Genomic DNA, 25,329 nt, shown 5'->3' with positions numbered 1-25,329 from the left:
ATCGAACATGTTTTCTCCACTGTTGTTTGAAGGGACACCCATTTTTGTCATTTCTTTCACGCTGGTCTTGCCAGAAGGGAATCAAGTATACATGAATTTGCACCATTATCCATGTTCTAAGTTTTCCTGTAGTCTCTCCATCAGAGTCACTAACCTTCATCACAGTTCTCGCCGTGCTTGTTTGGGTTTGCACAGATGTGGCAGGCTGTGCCTTTGAAACCTTCAAAGCAGTGACAGTTGCCATTGCCTTGAATGCCATCACTGCACTGGAAGGACAACAAGGAAAAAACCAAAGTGATGGAAACTCAGAGAAATTAGTTCATTGAGATATGAGAGTGCATTGATATCATCTCAGGCACTTTGATACTCACAGTAGCAAACAGGGCTTTGAAGAGTGGTGGCTGTAATACAAGATCCCACACAGCCAGAGCTGTGCCCAAGAGCCACAACCTAATTCACACTAAATATGCACCATTCTCCCTGGATCTTCTGCTACCACCTCTGTGGGCTTATCCCTGGAGCACAAACTCTGAGTTGTACTTATCTCAAACTACACTCTCCAACCACACTGATGCACCTGCCCATTGCAATGCAGAAGTTTTCTCCACACTTACATTTCCCCGGCCATAACATGGACTGGAAAATCCCCCTGGGCATGGCAAGCAGTCTGGACCAAAGAACCCTTTGCAGCATCCAGGTTTCTGAAACAAAAAGCAAAATTGCTAAGGTATGACATGACTTAACAAGAATTTCCTAGAGTACTCCTGTGCTTATAATTCTCAAATTCTGGTCTTTGTCTCTGCCATGGAGGGAGACAGAATGTTGTATTTAGCATCTATGTTTCTCAGGAGCTTCTGCACTTAAATTGTTTTTCAACAATGACCCCTTCCTGCTCACAGCCAATTCCTCTCAGAACAAACCATTATATGCTGCTTGTTCTGTGACTTTGACAAGCAGGATGCATGTTTTTTATGAACTTTTAATTCTTTAAGAGTGCTGGTCCACCAACCCTTACTTTATACTTGCCCAGGACTACATTTCTGTGGAGGGATGTAGCAGCCCTGGATTGCAGGCCTTGGCATGGCTGACCAAAGGAAGAGCAATCATGATACAAACAATCAGCAATATTGAATGAAACACCCACAAATCACTCCACAGGGCTGGCACTGTGAGAGCTCAGGAGCTGCAGACAAACATGAGGTCCATAAATTCACTGAGAGACTTTCCTGAACCATCTGACAGTGGTTCATAAACAGGATGCAATAATTTCACAGCTTACAGCACCTTCCCTGTGCTCAGCTTCCTCTGGGAGAAATGCTAGAGCTGGGACACTCCAGTTAACCCTGCACCATCATGGCTTCACAGCAGGGATGCCTTATTTAATTTATTTATTTATTGCACTCAGGTGTAGCTCTGCTGCCTTCCAATATTTGCAGTAGGTTGGTACCCTGTTTTCTCTTGGACAAAACAGGTAGCTTGTTTATGTGATAGTCCTGGGGAGAGCTTTCCTTGTGTTCCCATCCAGCCCTCAGTCAGAGCTGTTGTTGGTGAATGGGAGAAGCAGAGCTGAGCTCCTTTCAGGGGATGTGCTCCCATCCAGCCCTCAGTCAGAGCTGAGCTCCTTTGGGGATGTGCTCCCATCCAGCCCTCAGTCAGAGCTGTTGTTGGTGAAAGGGGGGAAGCAGAGCTGAGCTCCTTTCAGGGGATGTGCTCCTCCATCGCACTCACCGTGATGGTTTGATTGCAGTACCTGGCGCACCCCTTCTTCAGGACGTTCAGGCCTTGTGGGTCATGGATGTAAACACATTCCTTGGGAGAGAGTGTTGGTTCCTGCACAAACAAAACAAGTCATTAGCACTGTAACCTTCCCCTTTGCTCTTTTTGCTGCAGAGAGCAGCTGTGCCTATCTGTGAGCTGGGGAAGTTCAGTGAGGAGCCAAGGTGAGCAGCACACAGCTGTGGCACACCCAGGATGGACCCAGGCACACAGTGACCTCCTCTTGCTCCCAAGAGTCCCCAGGCTGAGCCAAGGTGCTGCCCTTTAATCCTAATAATAGAATCTGTGATAAGGGAGAGAGCAAGCACAGGAGGGGGAAGGGAGGGAGAGGACACAAGAGGGAGATAAGAGTGGCAGAGAGGAGAAATAGAGGGTAAGAAAGGGGAGGAAAGAGATGGGAGAGGGGAGAGGGGCATAGAAAGAGTAAGGAGAGAATGAGGGAGGGAAGGAAAAACACAAAGGTGAAATGGAGAGAGGAAGACATAGGAGAAAGGGTTGCAAATAACATTGGAACAATGCTCAGTGACCTGTCTTGGAGCTGGGCACAGGCAAAACTTTACCAGCCTCAATCAGACAGGAAAATGAGCAACTGGTGATTTTGCAGATCTCTACTTCAGACATCCATGCTGAGATAGCACTAGCCAGTTCTCCTGACAGTCAGACCTCTCAGAGAACACCCAGGAGTTTAAAGGGTGGTGAGCACATCTCTGGCTGTCACAAACAACATCTTGGGTCTGGCCTTCACATTGCAATTTCCTGGAACTTGCTGTTCTGCTAACCTCAGCATGGGCTAACTCAAACAGCAGCACTCCTCCTTCCTCCACCTTCAGCTAGCTCTGCTCATCTCTGAATCAACAGGGAACAAGCTGTTTCTCACCCTCTGCAGAGCAGGAAGGCTGCTGTGATTCTCTGGCTGTGATACAGGCAGAGGCAGTACTGGATAGTGCTTGTGAAATAAGGTTTGCTTCTGAGACTCTGGAGGAGATGGCAAACTCTCCATGTGAGCAGGAAAGCTCTGCCTGAGGCAGAGCAGAAGTGCTAAAAGCTGCAAGTCTGCAATTTCATTTAGACCAGAGTTTCTCACCGTGCTCCCCATTGATCCAGCAAGCAGACTCCAGAATAAGAGTGCACAGAGCAGGGCAACAGTCTGGGATCACAAAGCTTGGATACACATCCTCTGACAAGCCTCTCTACTGCTGCCTTTCCTGCTCCCTATTTATTTGCAAGTGGCTTGAGTTAGAAATTGTCAATGTGTCTGTTTGCCATTATGCAAAGAAATTACAGAAATAACTCCAAATATTTACCATTTCCTTGCTGCCTGGTGGGCAAATGCTGTTGTTGAGGGCCTCACAATCCACACAAGAGCCCTGTTAAGAAAAGAAGAGATGAAAATGTAATCTTCTCAAAGGAGCCCCTTCCCCGTGCCAAGAAAGGTACAGAGCTGTTCCCTGTACATATATCCAAAACCTCACAACATGTGTCTGAAATGTTTAACTGCTGTTAGCTTCCACACTCTGAAATGCACCAAGTTTATCACTTAAATAAAGTTTCTCATGTGTCTCAAGGAGATACTTGCACCTGCCTGAAGCTGGGGTCTGTCTGCACTCTCTCTCTGCCACTAGACATCCTGCTAGGCTGGGAAGCACTTTGGGCATCCAGGCAGCAAGACTCACTGAATCAGCAAGTTATGTGGACACTGACCCCTTGGGATTCACTGTGTCTCTCCAAACCTATTCAGAGCCTCATCTTCCTTCCTCAGTGACCTGCCAATGATCAAACTGGGGAGCAAGCACCTCAGAGAAGGTGTGTCAAACAGTTCCTGTGAGAATACTGCACCTCAGAGAAGGTGTATGGAACACTCCTGTGAGAATACTGCACCTCATTGAGGCTGTATGGAACAGCTCCTGTGAGAATACTGCACCTCAGAGAAAGTGTATGGAACAGTTTCTGTGAGAATACTGCACCTCATTGAGGCTGTATGGAACAGCTCCTGTGAGAATACTGCACCTCAGAGAAGGTGTATGGAACAGCTCCTGTGAGAATACTGCACCTCAGAGAAGGTGTATGGAACAGCTCCTGTGAGAATACTGCACCTCAGAGAAGGTGTATGGAACAGCTCCTGTGAGAATACTGCACCTCATTGAGGCTGTATGGAACAGTTCCTGTGAGAATACTGCACAGCATTTGTAGGTCCTGCTACTGCCTGCCTGCTTCCTGTCCAGGCTACAGGACACCAGTGCTGACAGAGGAGGGAACAAAGCACTGTCAGCCCTGTTAGCAGCTCTGTTAGGAAGAAGATCCTATAAAGGAAAAGGCAAATGTACTTTGGAATCAAAGGTAGGATGGGTGCACGGAAAGAACAACAACCTGCAAGGAACATTTGCTGATTAGCAGGAAAGCAGTGCCAAACAGCAGAGGAAACACTGACAGTGCTGCCAAAGTTCACACCAGGGGGACTCTCAGACTGACCACATTTCCCAAATGCAGTTTACACAGCCTGCTTTTGGCCTCTAGGTGAGTGTGGGGTGCACAGCAAGCACCAGCTGTGTGAAGCTGACTTACCATCACAATCTTATGCTGCTCTTCATTGCATCTGTGAGGCAAAATGGGAATGATGGAAGGAGGGATGAAGATGCCATCCAAAGTGTGAATAATACCATTTGAGGCCACGATGTCTCGCATGTTTAGGGGGATCCCTGATTCGTCCATCAGAATTCTTCCCTGATACAGAAACACAATTTTAGCCCATCAGACAGGATCAACTACATAAAGCCGATGTGGGAAACAGATTGTTCACAACATCAAGGGCAACCACACAAATGGTCAAGCCTCTTAGTGGAGTCACAGATTGGATGAGAAGCAAACTAATACAATGATCTCATTTAAGTCCAGTTTTTTAAGCAGAGGAGGAAGCAGAGATTGGCTGAAACCACATTGTTCAGAGCCTTGTGCTGACTTTCTCCTGACACAGAAGGGCTTGCCCCGAAGGGTTTTCATTCACACTTACATCTGCACTAATGTTGATGGTGAGTATCTGGTTAGCCATTGTAACGATGTGTGGCATCATTATCAGCTGCTCTGCAGTCACCTGGAATAAAACACAAGGGGAAGGTACCATGAGAAAGCTGGGTCATTTCAGTGCATGTTACAGAATCCTTCCGTGATTCCTGCCACTTGAGAAACTTCTCTAGAGGGTTTAACACTTACATTTCATGAAATACCTTAAAAACAAGCAATGGGTCAGAGGGTAATCCGGGACTTTGTGCGAACTGTTTGCAGAATCACAAACACAGCAGTGCTGGTGTGTTTCCTTGTGTGCTGGTTTTCATTCCTTGCTTAGGTAACTGTCCAGCACAGCTGAAATCAAGTCTCACTAACAGTGTCTCTTACTAATACAGCTGCAAGTAGGGTCAGACTAACTGCTTTTTTTCTAGGACATATTCAATAAACAGTGAAAGTTCAGCCAGAGGCACAACAGAGAACATATTTTGACTGAAAAACAAGCTTAAAGAGAAAAAAAATGTAAACTGCCTCTTCTGCACTCAGAAACTTAATGATTTGAGTAGAGTTCTGAGAACCAGGACAATTATTATTTTTGTGTCCTGCAGCAAACTCTGTTGGACAAAATTTTCCTTGTAAAGACCATGCAACTAGGGAGCACCAACACTCCAGAAAACTCAGAATCTCTTGATGGAGAGCACAGCTGTCCCTTTTAGCAACTCCTTTCATGGCAAGCATTTTGCCTCATCAGATCCTGAGTCACATTTCTGCTCCTCCAGGGAAGTCCAAGAAGCAGCAACCGAAATCATCCACACTGTGACCTCAGTGCCAGACAGAAGAGCTGGTGAGGTGTGGGTCTGAAGGGGGTTTGGGGTTAGGGCTGCCTGCCTTACCGCTGCTGAGGTGTAGATGTGATGCTTCACCAGTTCCTGAAGCTTATTTATGCCCTAAGGAAGGAGGAGAACATGAGAATTAGATACCCCTCCAATGCTCAGGACTAAGAGGAGACGACTACAATGCCAATGCCTATAGCAGTGAATTCACTTGATAATTCCTTCATTTTCCCCAAAGCTGGGGTGAGGAATGAAAGTCAAACGCCAGATTGAAGCAATCTGGCTGACCATATTTCTCACTGCAAGTTCCATCAGCACCCACTTCTCTCCTAGAGCTTTACAGAAACAAAAACATGGTTTGGCCACCCCCAGGAAGAACAACTTTCAGCAACAACCAGATCCATTGCACAAAGTCACTCCAGGACAGCCCAGTGCAACTCAGCCAGCTCAGGATGTCTTACAGCACTAGGGCTCTCACCTCTGTGAAAAGATAAATGAGCCTTCCATCCCTCAGCCTGTCCACAGCATCATTGCTGGGCACAAACACAGTGAAGGGGCCTGGCCCATCCAGGATTGCAGGCAGGCCACAGTTCTGCAAAAACAACAGAAGATTTCATCATGGATCTAACAGGGGTTACTGAGGGGGGTCCAGCAGGAAGAAAGAGGAAATATTAAACAACTCACTGGAGGCAGAGCTGGGGTAAAGCAAAATGTGCAAGAGGCAGCTGGACACCAGGGACAGGTGTGTGATATAACAGAAGGGTAAGTGCCACAAAGCTGGGACAAGGAAGGCACTGGTGGGAGTGCAGCAAATGTGAGCAAGGGAGTCCTGGGCTAATGCTCCCTGCACACTTCAAACACACAGAGACTCAACTGTGGTCAGAACTAAACATGCTTTGGAGAAAAACTCTCCAGGGACAAGGGGAAGGGGATGTGGGGAGGAAGGTGGGAAAGGGGCATGTGCCCTTACTGCTGCCAGATCCCCTATAGAAGTGAAAACTCCAATCTTTTCCATTACATTTGCTTAGGTAAAATAAGAAAATAATTTAAAAAAAGAAAGAAAAGTGAAGAAAAAAGAAAAAAAAAGGAAACAGAATAAAAGAAAGCCAAACCACTGAGATGCTTTAAATGCTATTCAAAATTCCCCCCAAATCAGTAGCAGGCTTTGCACAGCAGCAACAGCACAACAGCTTCCTGGGCAGACACAAACCTGCTTACCTCCAGTATCGTTTCAAATCTACTGAAGATCTCCATTGAAGCAAGGATCTCACCAATGGTTTTCTGCAAGAAGACAGAAAGAGATAAAGCATGGCTGGGGCTGAAGGCAGGTCTGAGCACATACTGGAATGCCCAGCCTGTGGTTTGCAGGTAAGGATTGACAGGAGAATTCATCCTCAAAGAGATGGGCACAACTTATTATTTCTTCTCATTTAACATGACATACAGACTGCTTTTTGATTATAATTTCAAAATGCACTACAGATCAATTAAAGAAAATCTTCATTTTATTTTTCTGTGAAAAATGCTTTTAAATACTTGTTCTGTAAGGTACAGCTGAAGAAGAGCTCATTTGCTATTATTTTATTAATGAAAGTAGAATTCTCTTTTCATCCAAATACTGTAAAAGCATCATTGCCAGATTTTTATCTGGCTTATGCAGTACTATTAGCTACTTTTAAAGGTATTTTAATAATATCTAACAGGCCTTATCAGAGCTGAAAACAAGATAAATAGCCTTTTCCTTTAAAAAAAAAAAAGCCTCACAGATTTGAAAGATTAATGACAGAAACAACTTTTTAAAAAGTGTTTATTCTGCTGTCCCATGAAAGAGCAGGGATATGAAAGCTTTTGTACCTGTGGGTTTCTGAGGTTGTCAGTGCTGGTTTTTTTCCTGAGGCTGTTGACAATGTGTATGATGCCATTGGCTGCTGGCATATTTGACTGCAAGATGTTGTACAGCTCCCCGGGCAAGTCTTGATACCGGAAAGATTTGATGTATGTCTGAGTAATAATAACAATAATAATAATAATAATAATAATAATAATAATAGTAGGAGTAGTAAGAAGAAGAAGTTATTTCCTTGTGGTGAATCTGTCTTAACATCATACAGCTATAAATCAGTCCTTATGGTAGGCAAGGGGAAGGCACAGCCAGAGTTACCCTTGAAAAAGTAAATGTAAGGGATGGCCTGGGTGTAAGACAAGCACTCCACCCTACTTGAGTTTGGGTGAGATTTTGATCCTGAGTGGTACTTTTAAGCCTTAATACAGAAAAAAAAAAATCTCACCTGGGACACCCTGCTCCAGAATTAAGTTTGAGTGTGAGCAGTGCTTGATCACAGCCCTGGGTCACAAAGGGGATCACAGGTGATCACCCTGACCACCACGTGGCTTGTTGGAGGCAGTGCTGGAGCTAAGCTTTGCTGCAGCTTTTATTGACTCATTGTGCCTACAAGGAGTCTCCAGAACAAAGCCAGGGCAGCCAGGCTCACTGAATTTCAAGGCACATGTCTGGTCCTTCCTCTTTGTGTGGACCCATGCACTGCATGGTGTGAGGGTGTCCCAGGTTAACCTACAAACTAAACCCAAGTCTTGGTGCTGCAGCCACGATTCAAGTTCAGGGAAGCACAGCTTTCCTGTGCTTTTCATTTTACCACGTGCACTTTGAATTGCTCCTCCCTGCCCTAAACGTCAGTTCACTGAGGACTCAGTCTGAAACAAAGGAAGGGGAGTGCAGACTTCCCAGATCAAAAGGCTCCCGAGTAAACAAACAGGAAAGAATTTTAAAAGAAGCATTGACACACTCAGTTCGGATTCCCCTGCTCCCAATAGTGCTTTGTCCTTTTGATGTATTATGACCTAAAGCTCAAGGCCAAGGCTGGATCCTTAGGGAGGAAGCACAGGGCTGTCCCCCTGGGCCACCTGTGAGCCTGCATGCAGGAAAGGTGCAGGATGGAGAGAGACAGCAGTGGATACCGGAAAGCGTGAGTCAATTGGAAAAGGAAAAAGAACCTTCCATATCAGAACACAACAATGAAAACTTCTTTGCTGGGAGGACTAAGGAAAATAAAATAGAAAGAGGGGAAAGGAGAAACTAGAAGAGGAAATATTCAGCATGTGGCTGTGTCCAAGCACACAAACTGCAGGGAGTATTCAGTTTGGAGGGAGGCTTTGTTGCCTCTCCCATGTCAGCCACATGGATATTGCAGCTGTTGGAGGTGTAGGGGAAAAGTCTCTTCTCCAGAGCACAGTGCATACAGAGAGCATGGCAAGACCATTCACATGGGTGATTCTTTGCTGTCTGTGAGACAGGAGATGTGGTTGCTTGGGGTGTCTGGTCTTAAATCACCTTGCTTTAGACTGCACAAAGAAGCTTCTTGTTTTGATCACAGAAAAAGGTTTTTGGTGAAGAAAGCCCATCAGGAAACCATGCTCAAGCTCCAGCCTGTTCCATGTGAAAACAGTGCCCCAGGCCTCCAGGAGATTCCTTACCTGGCTGGTGAAAGTCAGCTGATGTCCTGACAAGGTCCACATAGTCTTGGTTTTTATCATGTCTTCTATCAGGTGCAGACCAGGAACAATGTGCATTCTGCACAACTGCTCAGCAGTGCTGTCCTTTGGGGAGGAAAGCCCACATAAAAAGGAAAAATGACACATTCTTTCAAAGACTTCACTTAACACCACCTTCTCCTAGCTAACACACAGAGAGAAATTCTTATCATGCAAGACTGAGCTTTCCTCTTCATTTTGATTCACTGGAGTAGCACTGTGGCAAAACTCTTCTGTTTGTGTACACATCCAAGAGGGAGAATAATTAACCTGCAAGTGACTTTACAGGAATCCCCTGGACAGAAACCTATTGGACTTGGACAAATTAAAAATTATCCTTGCATGCTCCAGATTTTATCATTTGCTGAAGCTCCCCAAATGCCATCTTTGCCTATGCTGGACCATGTAGGATGTCTAATCTGCTGAAATTACATTTAGTTTCTCCTTTTCTTCTCTGTGCTTACCATCATTGGTGTTTCTTAGAACAATCTTCTGTCAATACTGATTTATGTGGAACTGATTCTTGGGGGAACAGGTCGACCTGGGACCCTCTCCTGATAGATTTTCTATGGATCCAGAAGTTACTATTTTTGATCACAGGTCAAAATTCCAATACCTTGTGGTAAAACTTGGTGTCTTTTGAAAATCACACCCTCAGGGAGTAAAAAGCCACTTAAAATTTTAAGAATAGTCATGCATAAGAGATTTGAGCTTTGAAAGAAGAATGACCAGAAAGCCTTACACTTCCTGACATTAAAAACAAATAAACAAACTCTGTCAGCATTGAAGAAAGAATTAGAGGTTTTAAAATAATGTGAGGGATGCAACATCCTCTACAAGATTGCAACTTAACCTGACAATGAAAAGTATTCCCAAGAGATGACTTCTATAAACAGTGCATGCCAAAGTTTCTCTCTTGTGTCAATCAGTTTTTACAGGCTGCAGAGCTCAAGCAGGAAAGGACCTTGAGATAAAAATTTGCTAAACCCAAGAAAACTTACATTGAATTCCGTTCTATCAAGAATGGGAAGAAGGGATGGTACAAAGACTGTGAAGGGCCCATATTTTGTCAGCAGTGTTGAGCACCCAGAAGCTGTAAAAAGAGAGGCAGTGTGAAGTAGTTAGGCAGTGATAGTTTAACCACAGCAATAAATATTCCTCTTGTTAACAGCACAATTCAGTCTACACATTATCAGCTTGGTGCAAGCAACAAGTATTCGTTTACAAGGAAGCAGAGGGAGTTTGGCACTGCTACCCTGTCCCCAGCTTGCTCCATCCCCCAAGCAAAATAAAAAAGCATTTACCAAACATTTTCTTGGCAACGTTCAGCTTCCTAATGAACCTTCCTCGCAGATTATGCTGATTTATCTCACCCAAGAGATCTTTATAGCAACTTCTCCCGTCTCCAATCTCCCCTTCTTTACACACACAGCTATGAGACAAGAATGAAACACAACAAACCATTATCAACCAGTTTGCAATACATTCAACAGTTGCCAAGTAGAACAACATGTCAGTATCTACACTTGAAAGACCAATGCCAGCTCTAAGATCTCAGAATCACAGAATGGTTTGGGTTGGAAGGAACCTTGAAGATCACTTAGTTCAAACTCTCCCTTTCCACTGGACCAGTTTGCTCAGGGCCTCTCCCAACATGCCTTGAACTCTTCCAGGGATGCAGGTAAGGGCTGAGTAACTTCTGCATGAACTGAGTGACAGGGAAAGAGATGCACATTTCTGCCATGAAAGACAATTTGTATCTACCCAAAGAGAATGAAGATGCTTTCCCAGATACAAACAACATAAGGATGGTCTGCTCTAGAGTTCAGGGTACAGATTGACACAATATAATTATTGAAACCTTTCTAATTAGACATTTAGTCAGTTGTAATTTCAGCATCTGAAAATCTGAGGGAATGCATAAACCCACAGGCTAAGTGGCAATCTATCAAACAGCTCCTGTGTGAGCCCTTGGCTTCAGTGAGGAGCCAGCCCAAGCACACCAGGTAGCCACAGTTCATCTGGGACCCACTGAGAGGCACAGGCAGGTTAATGACTTTTCCAGAAAAGCTTATCTATATGTGAAAATCTCTGTCCTGGTTCACACGGATTTGCAGTCATCACTCAGAGGCTACCAAAGATGTTTTTTCCCGTTTGGGCTTTGTCCAAGTGTCAGCTCTGCTCTTTCTGTTTCAGCCATGCAAAGACATGCGGCACAGGGAGGGATTTGACATCACTCCAGCCTCGGAGGGCTCAGTGCCAGCTGCTGGGGAACAGATCTGTGAGGCAGGGACTGTGCTGAACACTGTGTCCTGCACTGTGCTGGCCAATCTTCAGAAAGAGAACCCTCTGTGTTTCAGTCCTGGAGCACACAACGAGCAAGTGGATGCTAATAGCTCTAGCAGCACTGGAGAAGGAAGGGTCAGGGGAATGGGGTTGCTCTTTCCCTCTTCAGTCTCAGAGAAGCTTTACCTTTTCTTGCAAATACATGAAATTCTTGGTGAAGCTTTCTCTGGTGTTTGAGAGGCCATTATGCAAAAATGATCCTCTATCCAGCCATATTTCTCATCTAAGGAGTACAAACTTGTAGGGGTTTTGCTCCAAAGGACTATGTGAGGTCTGGTGTTTCTTCACTCAACTTCCCCCTTCTCTGTCACTCTGCAACTCTAATTTATTTATTGCTTACAGACCTGACTGGGAGAAGAGACAAAGTCTTATTCCTCAGAAGCAAATGTAAGCAAATGTGAGGAAAAAAGCCACACATCTCCCTTTCGACTATTGATTATTAACTTCTACCATCACTAGCCTGGGGAGCTACATTTCCAGCTCACACCACAATGACTGTGCCACCCCAGCTTTGAAGTATTTTGTGACCCAAGTGCAGTGATTCAGAATGACTGATGTAAAACTCTTCTTTCAATAGGTTTATTACAAACAGGTTCTTTCCTGAGATCCCCCTCAGTTTCTTTGAAATTCAGCTCATCCACACCAAGTTTCCATCCCAGCTGCAGAATAAGCTGCTCTCTGTGCAGTTTTCAGAGTGGCTTACCTAGGGGTGCCCTGGGAGTTGATTTCACAGGTGGCAGTCACGTCGCACAGGTACTGCCGACAGTCGCTGGGAAACGCCAAACACTCGGAGGAGGGAGCTCTCCTACTCGTCCCAGGCTTGCAAACACAGCTTGCCTAAGGGACAATAGAGATGCAAACACAGCGACCATAGAGATGCATTCCCCATCTTTCACCCTGTTAGTTATCCTACAAAAGAGCTGTCTGGTTTTCCTTTGCCAAATCTGAGGTGAGGAGAGCAGATGTGACCACACATTCACCAGTTCAGGTGAAGAACTTCTCCCCTGGCCATTTTTCAGACCCTACCTCTCCTGGACGTCTGTAAACACAAACTGTAGAGTTTTCTGGGCAGCCTCCATTGCTGTCAACACAAGGGTTGATGGGCTGGCAGATCTTCCCATCTCCTTGATATCCTTCTTTGCAGGTACATTCATATGAACGAGACCCAAGAACTTTACATTCAGCAAAGGGGGAGCATGGAGAGGGAGTACAAGGATCCTGAGCTGCAATTAAAGAGATTAGAGGTGAGCAGAACCAATATTCTGTTTTCAAAACAGCACTTAATGCACACAGCACTGCAAGGCATGGAAAGAATGGAACATAAGGAATTTGTACTGTTAAACTTCCAGAATTTCACAGGGAAATGAATTCATTCCACACAGCAGACATTTGGGCTTTTCATTCTGAGGAATTTGGATGACACATTTGCCATGTTATTTCAGTAACAGAAGTGTGAGTGACAGAGGATGCTTGGATTGATTCTGAATTTACATCACATCTGAGGATACATGGAGCTGCAGTTTGGTCAGCAAAACTTGTAAAGAGCCAGTGAAAACAGCTATCCATAGCTGGGTGATCACATGCATCCTATCAGCTTTCTGTTAAGGAAACCAATTCACAAACTTACATGTGAAATCAGTGAAGAGCTCCTTGGACTCCACACAGTGTTTAAACTGGTTCAGACTCACCAACAGCCTGCTGTCACTATTTAGTATATAATTATAAGTGAGTGCTGGATGGAACCTGCAACTCCAATTCCCTTCTTGCTTTTATGACCAAGTGGGGGGAGAGCCAAAATCTCAGCCCTTAATCTTATGGGTATTCCTGAAAAATGGGTTTTAAACCTCTGCAGTGAGGTAGGCATCGTGCTCACAGTAATCAGACTCCTCTGCAGATACCAGTGTGATAGGATTTTTTCCAAACAGGACCATTTAGGGTCCCAGAGAAGTTTCTCACCTTGGCAAGTGCTGCCCTGTTTTGTGTAGCCCGGCTTGCAGTCACACAGGGCTGCTCCATCCCTCACCACACACTGGCTGTTGGCCTCACAGGTCACACCTCTGCAAAGGGGCAGCTCTGCAACCACACAGCAAAGACAGTTTCCCTTTGAGCATGTAGGGCACTGGTAAAAGATAGAATTCGCCTTACAGAATATCTGGAAATAAAGCCAAATGCGGTTTCCAAGGACTCCAAACCGGCACAAAACCCAGAGGATATGAGCAGTGCAGGCAAATCTGAGTTCCTAGGTATTCAGGTCCCTGAAGGCTGAGAGGAGGGGTCTTGCTGGTGTCCAGAGAAAGAACAGAGGCATACAGAGATGGTACATCTTAACCCCTGTCACAAAGAGGGGAGCAGCCCCCAGCTCTTCCCTCTATCTCAATCTCCAATGCTCAAATCATCTTTCCTCTACATTCCCACCTATTCAGTGCCTCCCTGCCCCTTTGGGGACACCCAAGCTCGTATCATGTCTGCTGTCCCAGCCCCTCTGCAGCTCCCAGAGCGTTTACCTTGGTCACACCTGGGGCCTGTGTAGCCTCCATAGCACGTGCAGCTCCCATTGCCAGCGATGCCACTGCTGCATTCCCCGTGCACACAGTCACACTCTGCAAGGCAAGTCCACACAAAGCTTCAGCCCTTCAGCTGCCAGGCAATGTACAGGGCTCCAGGAGCACACCAGCCAGCTGCTCTGGGACTTGGCATCCTCATTTCCCACCAATAATCCTTCTAAACTCTGGCCATGCCCATCAGAGCTCTGAGAGGGTGAATTGCATGTCCTGGGCTCAAGAAGACAAGTTAAGAGCAGCCCTGAATGCCAGACCTAGACCAGCTTCTCAGGTGTGTGTTTTAACCACCTTTCTCACCTGTGTGGACACAAGGAAGCAGGAGCTAGACAAAGGGGGCTCCTGTAACAGCCAGGCTCCACTGCCTGTAACCCATTTCCCAAAATGTCACACATGAGAGGCAGCACAGTGTGGAATCATTTCTTTATGGAAGGCAGCAAGGAAGAAGCTGGGAGACAAGTGGAGCTTTTATAGGAGTCTGAGAAACAGCTGGGCAGTGAGTGTGGGTTGTTTCAGGGATGTAGGTAGTGCCCTGGCTAGAAGGGGAGAGGAAAGTGGGGTAGCCCTGATATGAAGGGAGAGAGATTTACAACAGGGAAAATGGACTGCTTGAGTGAGAGACTGGGAATCATTTATTTAACAGGACAGTGCAGAAGGGCACAAAGACAAAATGCCCAGACATCTGCTATTGAACACTGCCAACTCTCTGCCACCTTCCCCCTCTCCAGCACTTTCCTCACTCAACCCCTTCCTTCTCCTCCCTTGTTTTCTGTTATTTTTGGGGGGTTTCACTTGTTCTTACCTGACTGGCAGTCTGGGCCAAAATGATTCTCATCCCTGCAGTTCTGGCAGCCATAACCACTGTATTGCTCCTAGAGGGGCCCCAAAATGTGCCAGATATTATTTTCCTGTATCAGCCAGTTGTTTCACACATCATTATAGTTTAAAGTCTCTCCCCATTTTTGATTTTCTGTGACATCTGAAGCAACACAGTGAAGAAATCTGATCTCTTCTGTGCTCCAGTACTAAGCAGCCCCTGTGGCAAAGGAGATCCCAGTGTAAGCTGACACAGAGGGCATGCAAATGCCAGGAAACTGTAGTGGGCACTGAGGAAATAATGTCCTAGTTAGAGACAGACAGGAATGCTCCAGCTGGCTCCTGATATCTCTCTGAAAAATTCATTTATGACAGTGGGATTTTTTACATTGATTTTGCAGGGCTCAGGGACCTTCAGCATAAATTTTAGTTGCTATAAGATGTCTTTGAGTTAAATCCAAAATCAGCTTTTCTCAAAGTCCAAGAGGTAGGATTTGAGCTGTTAATTAAGGATACTGTAAAAATAGACAGTTCATCAGGGCAAGTTTCAAGTCTGACTGATTCATTTCCCTATACATTTTAGAAACACCTCTCTATTCAATTCAAATGTGCAGGAGTTGTTTATTCTTTGGTTGTACTAAGTCTGCCCTAAATTCTCTTTCTCATCTCTCCTGCTTTTTGTGAGAGAGGGAGCCTCTGCCTGCCTGGGTACCGCTCATTAATAGCCAAGTGACTCAGGGCTTCTTGCAGCCACAGACAGACACAATCATTTCAACTGATCAGGGGTTAAATTAATGAAATTCTTCTTTTACTTCACCCTTGAGATTCTGCCCAATTCCACACCAAGAGTGCTTTAGTGCTCACGCTGACAGCACCAATGCTCAGAAAAGCACAGACACTGATGCTGGGTTGAGAGGAGCTGCAGATGGCCTTGCAGGCAGAAGGTGCCTCCACCCAGAGCACTTGCACAGACACCACACAAACAGCTCCCTCTGACAAAGCACAGCACCCCGCAGTAAATCATGCACTGACCTTGCAGATGCAGGTCCCGTTCTGCTGTATGCCATCCAGGCATGTCCCATGGCCACTGCAGGGATTTTCAGAGCCACCTGGACACTCTAGCAGGTAAGAGACAGGACAGATTAAACTGAACAACCAGCACCTTTCCATCTTTTCCTGCCCCAGGTATTCGAGCTGTACAAAACAAAGGGCTCTTCACCACCACACTATCCAGCACGTCTAACACTGGCCCAGAGGTGAAAGCTCTAAGGAAAAGTCCCAACAAGCCATAACTAAATTTCAACCAAGGCACTGAAACACTTTTTGATGTTGGGCCACTGCTGCCAGCAGCACTGAGAGGTGAGGGCAGCTCTGGAGCTTTGCCTGCTTTGCAAAGACACTCAGAGTTTTCAGCTCCCATTGACTTCATGAAGAGTTATAAGTGTCCCAGAAAAACACGGTTCCCACATCTTTGGAGTGGGATACTTCCAAATTCTGAGGACTATTTCTGATAATTCTGAAATCTGTGCTTTCTCTGACAAAACCAGTTGCTTATTCAAAGCCACTATGAGAACAGGCTCAAGCCCTCAGTCTCCCATTTTCTGCAGAACTGGAGGGGATCTCTCCATATTCCATCAGTCAAACGTGTGAGAAATGTTCAGCTTAGTAGGACTTGTGTTTGACTTTTGAGACAAGACAAAACAAATTCTCATTTCTTGGCATAAGTCTGAGTGGGAGTTTTGGGATGGTTATTTTCACCTTAGGCTGGAATTGCAGAGTGTTTTCTGTGGCTGACCAGCTGACTAACTCCAGACTACAGAGCAGCACACGTGGCACACGCGCTGCAGACAAGAGGGATATCAGAAAGATCTTCCTCTTCCTTTGGAAACTTTTGTAAAGAGGAACAAAAACATCCCTTTCCAAAAGTTTATTTTTATAGAAGAGACAAAAGGAAGTTCCACCACAGGAGGTTATGTTATGTGTTAAATGTAAGGGGATTCAACTCATCTGGAACAAAGAGATTATGTGCTGAACAGACAGATATGCTCCCAGGCAGATACTGGAGACCTTGTGAGTGTTCAAGGAATAATGAAAATTAATCACCTCACTAGATAACTAATGACTCTTATTAAAATTGGTTTGTCCTGTTCAACAGCTGGAGGTTGTCGTAAGAAATCCCAAAACTTACCATAGCACTCTGTACCCCAGAATCCTGGACAGCACTTTCTCTCCTCAATTTCCTTCTTACACACGTGATGGCACCCTGGCAGGGAAAGGCTATTTTCTCCTAACTTGACAGAGTATCTTAAAAAGAATAATCCAAGATTATGATTATACCACAAACCCAGCAGAGGCCTGCTGGAGGGTTTCCAGGCAATCACACCCTGAGCTCTGAAGGGAAGGAAGGGCCCTCATCCCCTGTTCCACACACACACACAAAGGTTTCACTCCAGGTATGTCTTCTCTAAAGAGGCTCATTGATTTGAGCTCAAAGCCTGGTTAGAAGAAACCTGGCAGGAACTGGGCATGGAATAGGATCTTGCATCAGGGATAAACAGCACAGAAACAAAGTTAGGATTCCCAGGGTGATTCAACATTCAACTTCACATCTAAAACAAGTTTGAAAGAACAAAATCTCCTTTCAAGACTCATCCCTTTCTGTCTTTTACTAAAGATTCCAGATCAAAATGCTGTAAATTTGGATTTAACAGCCATATTATTCACACATTCTCTATTAAATCTTGGACAAATGCCATAAATCCTGCAAAGAAGCATCTTCTTTTCAACCCATCATCCCTCCCCTCCACACACTGAGTGAGTTCTGGGTGGGAGTGCCTCTTGTTCTGCACGTACACAGTACAGAACTATTCTTGGGTCTGTCCAACAACCACCACAAGAGTAGATAACACTCAGAAAAGCTGCATAGACTCACATTATTCTTACACTTCATTTTATTTTTGGTACCACATCCTTCCCAAAAGAATTTGGAAATAGTCTCAATAGCATTGCTGCTTTGGCATGCATCTGACTCCTGTATGTGTGCAAAAACTGCTATAAACTGCAAAACTGCCACGGCTATTTTTAAAGTATTTTGAGGGAATCAGAGAAAGAGCAGACAATGGAGCTATATATTAACAGTTAACATTCACTTCTGAATACATACACAAACAATAATCTATAGTGTTTGATTCTACAAAAGCCTCCTAAGTAAATTCAGTTTTCCTTCATCCTTTTCCGACCAGCCAAGCTCAACAGAGTATGAGCAAGGAACACATGAACAAGCAATTGTCATAAATTGAACTAGGAAGGTTAAAAGTTCAGAGGATTATTGCTGGAAGCTGGAAGGATATACAAGGAGAACTATCATTATATTATTTTCCTAATAAGCCACTAAGGAATTCTGTGTCTGAAACAGGTTTCTGTGCTAGACAGACCTCTGTTAAATTGCTACAGCAGGATTAGCAAACTCAGGTTGTTTAGGGCAAGTTAAGAGGTTGTTCTCATTTAATTTGTTCTGTGTGTAGAGAACCTTCCCAGCAGAAAGTCTGTGGGATTTGCAAGGAGACAAAACCAACAATAATAGAGGCCATAAACCCATTTGAAAACAAAACTCCACGGACCTTTACAGCTCAAAACCACGTGTGTGTTCTCCTGGAGACACACAAACTCCCTGCACAGAGGGGCTGCAGCAAAAGCACAACACAGTTAGGAAATAGGCCTTACCTGCAGTCCCTCACCCCTGATCTTTGGGTGGTCTTCAACCAGCCTCTTGGACACAACATTTTAGGCACTGCAGCACAAGAAGTACACGCCGTGTTCAAGGTGAACTTCGTCTTGACATTGCATCGCATGGATTTTAACTTTAAAAGGAAAAACAGAACGGAAATAGGTCCAGATTAAATTGCTATCCTAGGCACTTATCTTGCCAATCTTGTAGTATCTTTATCAAGTTGCAGCATTCATTAGATATCACTGGGAGGGCAGTGGCTAGTGAGCTGCTGGGAGGTACCACACACCCCTATGGACTAAACTGCTGCCGTGGTGCTGCATGCTTGGATCCACCTGGATCTCAGCTAGAAACAGCAGGGCAGATCACAGCTATCTTATCCTTCCCCTACCACCCACAGCAAAAATTCTAACCATTTCTAAAATAATCCCAACTCTGCACTGCTAATTTCAGCTGATCTTTTACAAACATGCAGTAGTGGTATGTGAGGACAAGCCCTAAATTAATAACCCTTGCCAGAAGACACTGAATTAAAAGACAACACAGCATTTATCTTTTCCATGCCACTGATAAAATCCAGTTCATTGCTGTTCCACAGGTCTGCAGAGCTGACTGTGTTAGCTCAGTCTATTTCCCAAAGCCAGGGGCTGCTCACAGAAATATTTCTCATGGCAATTGTCTGTGAGGAGGCACAGGGGGTGGATGGAAAGGAAAGGAAAGGTGCTCTGCACGTCTCTGAGCACGTCGATGCTTTGACCCCAGGTGAGAAGGACTCCATAAACATTGGATGAAGACCAGGTAGGACACTTGGATGTATCACATGGCTGGTGAATAAATCAGCTAAGTCCTTCCACCCAACCAGAATGACTTTGGGGGTTTGGTTTTCCTCACAGGGCTTTCCTGCAGCCCTGAACAATCATGCTTCACAGATGACAAAGTACAGACTCAGAGTGAATGATCACCATCACGTGTCATTAAAACTTGTGACTCTGCTCCAAAAGTGTTTCCTTGAATTTCTAAACTTCTGGAAACAAGCAACTGCATGGAAACCTCATTGGTAATTTTGAAAAATTTGCCACTGCTGATTTCAGAGAAAAGCTGGTAGACATGAGCCGTGTATGCCCAGGTCATTGACTAGAAAAAATCCACAGAGCTCATCTCAACTGTGCCTCTACAGGCACTGTATTTTCTAAAAATAAAAACATGATATCAAATTTTGGGAGGAGGCCTTGATCTGGAATTTTTAAGCCAATCCTGAACAATGCTGCTAATGCAGCAGCTCTCCTGTCCCCAGAAGTCCTTGTTTTGGATTCCCATCAGCAGTCTCAGCTTTGCTTCCTCTGAACTTAAGTCCAAATATATACATTAGCCTCAAGGCAAGGGAGGAAGCCTGTGGCTTCCCATCAGTTATCAGGAGCTCAGGAAGGCCCTCCCAGATCATAGGCAGCAGACCCTGTCAGGAAAACCTCCTGAAAGATAACCCTCAAGTCTACAGGGACATGTCCCTGGAATGTTTCCCAACTCCTTCCCTCTGACTGGAGTTGTTGAGCTCTTTCTCATGTTTATGGATCTACCTTCTGCAGCCATCCATGCAAGAATGCTGCCCAGTGAAGGAAATTATTTCTGTGTCTTTGGTTGCCCTTCCCATGGATATTAACTTCAAGCTGTGCTTCTGAGGCCTCCCCACCATACAGCAACTTCCAGTTCCCTTGGCAGCAGAATCCCTGAGGAACCTCATGTCAAGGTCTCCCTTGCACTATAAAGAGCTCAAAACCAATCTGAGATCCACAAATCCATCTCTCCTGTGAGCACCAGCTTTACTGATATTAGCCAGCAGAACAGAGATCAGCTCTGCTGTTCCTTATGCTTCCACCCACACAGAGCAGCAGAGGAGATTCCCCATTTTTCATGGAGCAAAACAGAGAAGACAAACATGGATGAATAAACAAGGAGCTGCCTCCAGAGTAGAGTACTCTGCCTCTAAAGATCTGCAGTGCCATTGGTGGGGTAGGGAAGAAGTCCATCCAGCTATCTGATCAGATCTTAAATTAGGAGTCCAGATTAAAGTTGGGCTTTTGAAAGGGGCCATTTGAAGCATGGGACCCACAGAACAGCACAGCTCCTGTCTTCTTAGTTCCACCAAATCCCAGTGTTAGCCTTTCCTGAGACAAAAGGAATGGGAAGGTGCCTGAGCAAGAAATAGGGATGTGGACTCCTTCCTATGAGTTAGAATTGTGCCACAAACCTTTACCAGGTATCTGGGCCACCCTATCTCTATCAAGAAGACCAATAAACAGTAGAGCACACTAAATTAAAATTCTCCAACCTTCTATTTCATCTGTACTTTCAGGCATCAGACACAGTTGGGCCATTAGATGTGTCCTCTGTCATGGTGGTGGAGGAAGACACCATTATTCATACATTATTCTATTTCCCTTCTCCTTCCTCCATCAATGTGGCAGAAATGAAGTGTGGGAGAGGTGGATATCTGCCATCCTCCCTGTTGGCATGTTTAATTACTTGCAGACCTCCGAGACAAGACAGTTATTGTGGAATCCCCCCTACCCTACTGGGACACTGGATAAGCTTTAGGCAGCTTTCCAGTAAGACCTTCCCCTTTTTATAAGGAAATATGCTTGTGTCAGCAGCAACAGGCAGGAGGAAAGAGGAAGAAAAGAGTTGAGTGGAAAAGTATTAAAAAAAAAAGTATTTCCCTTCTAATTTGAGTGACAGAACTGATGAAGCAGTCATTTTCTGGAGAGCTTTGCTTCTTAGGAAAGCAGAAGATGGAATCAAGGGACATAAATGCAATAGTATGGATTTTGGAGAATTCTCAAATTCTGGAGAGGATGAAGGACAGAAGTTTGAGTCAGAAGTGGCTCCTGAGGCACAGCCTCATGGAAAACAGTGATGCACTGCTCCCCTGGGCTGATCTCTGACTGCTGTTTCTAAGTGCAGAGCCCCTGGAAAGGCAGCAGCAAGAGGGGGTGTCTGTCCCTGTGGTGCAGCAGTGCTGCCTGGTGACAGTCACTGCTCTGATCAGGTGATGCTGTCAGCCTGGACTGGGTCACAGTTGGTGTGCAAAGCAACAGAAAAGGAGGAGTGATGCTCTCAAATATCTCCAAAATGAAAAGAAGTTTTTAAAGCAGAAGACATCCAGCTGTAGCCCAAAGAAGAGCCAGGGTGCCTCTGACTTCCAGGCTATGCTGTGTTCTCTCCCTGCACTCAAATGCTTGTGCAAGAGCAACCACTGCTCTGCACTCAGCTGAGAGACATCACAGCTTCTGGATGCTGCAGTGTTTCCTTCCCTCCTCTCTCAACAGATGTCCCTCACTTCTCAAGTGCTCATTTCTCGTACTCTGCCTCAAGAGAACAAGCTGGGAAGTATTTCGTAAGGGCTGGTTTCATTCCCCTCATTCTCACTCTTTATCTTTTCCTCCCAAACCATAACACAAATACTTCTGCATGGCAAAAATCTCAAGGAAGAAAGAAAATCATGTTTGGACGTCAGTGTTCAGCTCCAACAATCCTGGGAGCCAGTTCTGGAAGTAGCCATTATCTAATGAATCACCGAGTTTCCAGTTTGTCCTTTACAAAGCAGAGCTGTAGACACGTGCTTGTGTCATTATAGACCTGTCCCTCCCCAGGCAGCTCTCAGCACCACTCTCAGTAATGAGCAGAGAGCAGCAGCTCCTGGGCACACAAACTCTTCACACTTGTTTGAGGAGGACCCTTTGTAGCATGAGGACAAACAATGAAGCTCAGAGATCCCATAACATGAGATGTTGCCCTGTGTGTTTCCCAGCATCTCAGCTGCAGAGCACTGGAAACATGGGAATGCTGAGGCCACTCTCCTCATTTCCCACCTGTCTCCATTCTCCAGCACAGCCTGGGACTGGCTTCCTCCCAGCAGAAAAATTTCCATGGCTCCTATACCTGCTGCATCTTCCCCAGCCCACAGCAAGAGGTATAAAAAGCCAAATCAGACTAAAAAAGCTGTCATGTTTGAATCATTAAAGCTGAGTCCTGAGGTAACATCACTGAAAAACAGGCAGCACATAATCTCTCCTCTCTCAATGGCCCCTGTGAGCCAAGAAAAGCCTCCTGTGGAATCACAGCATTTTTATTCCAATCAGATCCAATGGGTTTTCTAAACTGCCAGAGAAGGCTTCATTAGATCCTTATTTTTCCTTATCTCCCATTACAACCTTTCAAATGTGTCTTCTCTTTCTCCATAAAGAGGGAATTTTTGATGAAAAAATCTCTAAAAGGGAGTTATTCCTGGATTAAATAAACTGCTCTAGAGATGATTCAAAACATTTAACTCATCTGTAAGTGGGCACTCACTACCTGGTAATGTTTCATGCCAAGCCAGACTCCTCAGTGATTGCAGAGCCCACAAGAGTCTCCAAGCAGAGACCTACATTTCCCCTGACAGCAGCTGAAGACAGGAGCCCATGTCTCTGAACACAATCTGAAACCCATCCTCCTGGAGCCCACATCTCCAGACAGGTGAATCCACCCCTAGAGACACTTCATGCTTGTGCTCAAGTCACTGCAATGATCCAGAAGCCTTTCTAATATTCATTTTATGGCTCTTTTATGAAAGAGTTTATACAGAAGCTTCCACCCAGAGGTCTGACACTGAAACATCTTCCCTGTCCTCTGGCTTTTTGTAAATCAAGTCCTTAATACTCACAGGTGTGTCCCCTCCCCACCAGGCTCTGCTGTGTCATTCAAGACAAGACAACACAACCCTCCACAGGCTGTTTCCCTCCCCCAGGGAATGTCCAATGCCCCCCACAACTCCAGGCTGATCAGGCCAGTTCATTCCTCCAAGAGCAAGGAGGAAGGGGATGGCAGATGACAATATAATGTGAATTAGTGTGAATTCCAGCCCACAGGAACTGGGCTGCCTCACCATGGATCTAGAGAACAGAGGTATCACACATTCTCCTAAATGCTGCTGCTAAACACAAGAACAGAGATGAAGGAATCAAAAGAAAATCAACAAATTGAAGCAAAATGGAAAGTATTCAAGAGTCCTTACTGAGGAGATGTTGGGAAGTATACTTGAAACAAACTGTTGCAAAAGGACAAATTGATGAGACTGTAAAAACTTTTTTAAAGTAAAATTCTCCTGGGGAACTGATGGATCTGTCCTGATGGATACAAACTTCCCATCCCACATACAGAAACTAGCAGAAGACAAAGATGCTGAGTGTTTCCATCTAATATTTCTTTTTTCAAGTTCAATGCTGAACCTAAGCACAAATTTAATCTGATTTAAAACTCAAGCAGCTCCCTTCATATTTAGTTCCTCAGTTTGGACTACAGAGAAGATGCACTACAGCCCTACAGTTTTTACAGATTTTATTCTGCACCTAACTAAATGTAAATGTGGAGAGGACTATTTCCTGACATGCTACCATCCAAGTAAGAATTGTTCAATGAACAGTGAAACAAAGACCCGCAGACTTACCTTCTGACCCTGGCAGTCAGCTGTGGGAGTGAAGCATGCTGCTAAGAAGAAAAACAGCAATCCAGGAGGATGCATTTTCATGCTTTTACAGGCAGGACCCTTTCCACAAAAGGGGTGGCGAGAGAGGCTGCAATTTCTGTAAGATAACACCGCCTACCAAGAATCAGATCCAAGACAAACCAGAGGTTAAAAGTAAACAGGGAGAGAGCATTTTTGCACTGTGCTTTTTGGCTGCAAAGCCTTCAGAAATGGATCTGCTACTTCTAGCATTATTTCTGAATCAACATAACCTTTTTCTTTCCATTCTTTTTTTAAATGCACAAGCAGAACTCCTCAGTAAAAGGTTTACTCAAAACAGGAACATCTACGGATTTCCTCTTACATATCAGTTCAAAACAGAAGGAAGGAAATCCTTAGTTTTCAACTAATTGGAATGAAAAGAGGTTAACTGTATGCTTAACAGAAGGCAAATCCAATGGGCAAACCTAAATACCATAAATTCATGAAGGGTAAGTTAATTTCCTTTTGCCACTGATGTGAATATCTCCATAACACCTCAAAGTGAAGACAGAGCTGAATCTATCTATTCACTGCCTATCCCAAGTGTGCAAGAACAAAGTAATGTCAGAGTTTCAGAGCAGGAATGGAGCAAGTTGCATCAATCAATCAAGCAAGCACTTTGGGCAGGCTTTGGTTTTTTTTAATAGTTGACTTTCTCAGCAAGAAAAGCTGATGCTATGGCAGCTATGGCAAAATTTGTAATTTTCCAAACACTCTGCTGACAGCTTGATGAATCCAAGGAGCACTTCCACAGCACTCAGAACAGGAAAGTCCCAAAACAGGACTTGTATAAAATACACAATAACCTGAGATACAGCCTGCAATTTATATTCTCCTTGTGAACATTACAAAGAATTGACTATTGAGATTTTCCATGGCCTTTGTCTCTCTGCACTGCCAGGAGAGCCCACTATCCTGAGCAGTCTAAGGACTGCTTCTGTTAGCAACAACTCACCAAGCAATCTCACCTTCATATTTTCAAGTCATTAATAGTATATAAAGGTGCCTAAATGAAACCAGGACAGGGAGCTATTCTTGTGTTTCCATAAATAATGAGAGCATTAATACTTTTTTGCCCCTTCATCCCCCCGAAGACACGCTCGCTGTAACCGCTGTACTTACTGGTGCTGCTAGCTGTGCCTTACTTCTGCCTTCATCCTACAGGGAAAGGCAGCATGATCA

The 25,329-nt window shown here is 44.8% G+C and overlaps 1 protein-coding gene across 4 annotated transcripts in view; it reads right to left on the bottom strand.

Moving 5' to 3' along the window:
* The window catches only part of STAB1 (stabilin 1), a 53,381-nt gene extending 28,052 nt beyond the window's left edge, over window positions 1–25,329 (bottom strand). For 2 of the 4 annotated variants that reach the window (XM_033071930.1, XM_033071933.2), the window contains exons 1-23: window positions 25,270–25,329; window positions 24,088–24,240; window positions 18,602–18,738; window positions 17,067–17,182; window positions 15,911–15,996; window positions 14,865–14,934; window positions 14,009–14,104; window positions 13,461–13,577; window positions 12,531–12,727; window positions 12,208–12,341; window positions 10,463–10,590; window positions 10,160–10,251; window positions 9,102–9,224; window positions 7,464–7,610; window positions 6,828–6,890; window positions 6,088–6,201; window positions 5,670–5,723; window positions 4,784–4,864; window positions 4,339–4,497; window positions 3,081–3,143; window positions 1,729–1,830; window positions 615–701; window positions 155–266 (exon numbers count right to left, since the gene is read on the bottom strand). In XM_033071930.1, coding sequence (XP_032927821.1) covers window positions 155–266; window positions 615–701; window positions 1,729–1,830; window positions 3,081–3,143; window positions 4,339–4,497; window positions 4,784–4,864; window positions 5,670–5,723; window positions 6,088–6,201; window positions 6,828–6,890; window positions 7,464–7,610; window positions 9,102–9,224; window positions 10,160–10,251; window positions 10,463–10,590; window positions 12,208–12,341; window positions 12,531–12,727; window positions 13,461–13,577; window positions 14,009–14,104; window positions 14,865–14,934; window positions 15,911–15,996; window positions 17,067–17,182; window positions 18,602–18,738; window positions 24,088–24,168 — 2,359 coding nt within the window. In that variant the 5' untranslated portion in view covers window positions 24,169–24,240; window positions 25,270–25,329. Of the gene's footprint in view, window positions 1–154; window positions 267–614; window positions 702–1,728; window positions 1,831–3,080; window positions 3,144–4,338; window positions 4,498–4,783; window positions 4,865–5,669; window positions 5,724–6,087; window positions 6,202–6,827; window positions 6,891–7,463; window positions 7,611–9,101; window positions 9,225–10,159; window positions 10,252–10,462; window positions 10,591–12,207; window positions 12,342–12,530; window positions 12,728–13,460; window positions 13,578–14,008; window positions 14,105–14,864; window positions 14,935–15,910; window positions 15,997–17,066; window positions 17,183–18,601; window positions 18,739–24,087; window positions 24,383–25,269 lie in introns of those variants that run through there. The other 2 variants (XM_033071932.1, XM_033071931.1) reach the window with 2 other exon arrangements.

This window comes from Catharus ustulatus, chromosome 13 (assembly GCF_009819885.2).
Source record: "Catharus ustulatus isolate bCatUst1 chromosome 13, bCatUst1.pri.v2, whole genome shotgun sequence".
Classification (NCBI taxonomy): Eukaryota; Metazoa; Chordata; class Aves; order Passeriformes; family Turdidae; genus Catharus; species Catharus ustulatus.
This window is presented reverse-complemented; position numbering and strand designations above follow the sequence as displayed.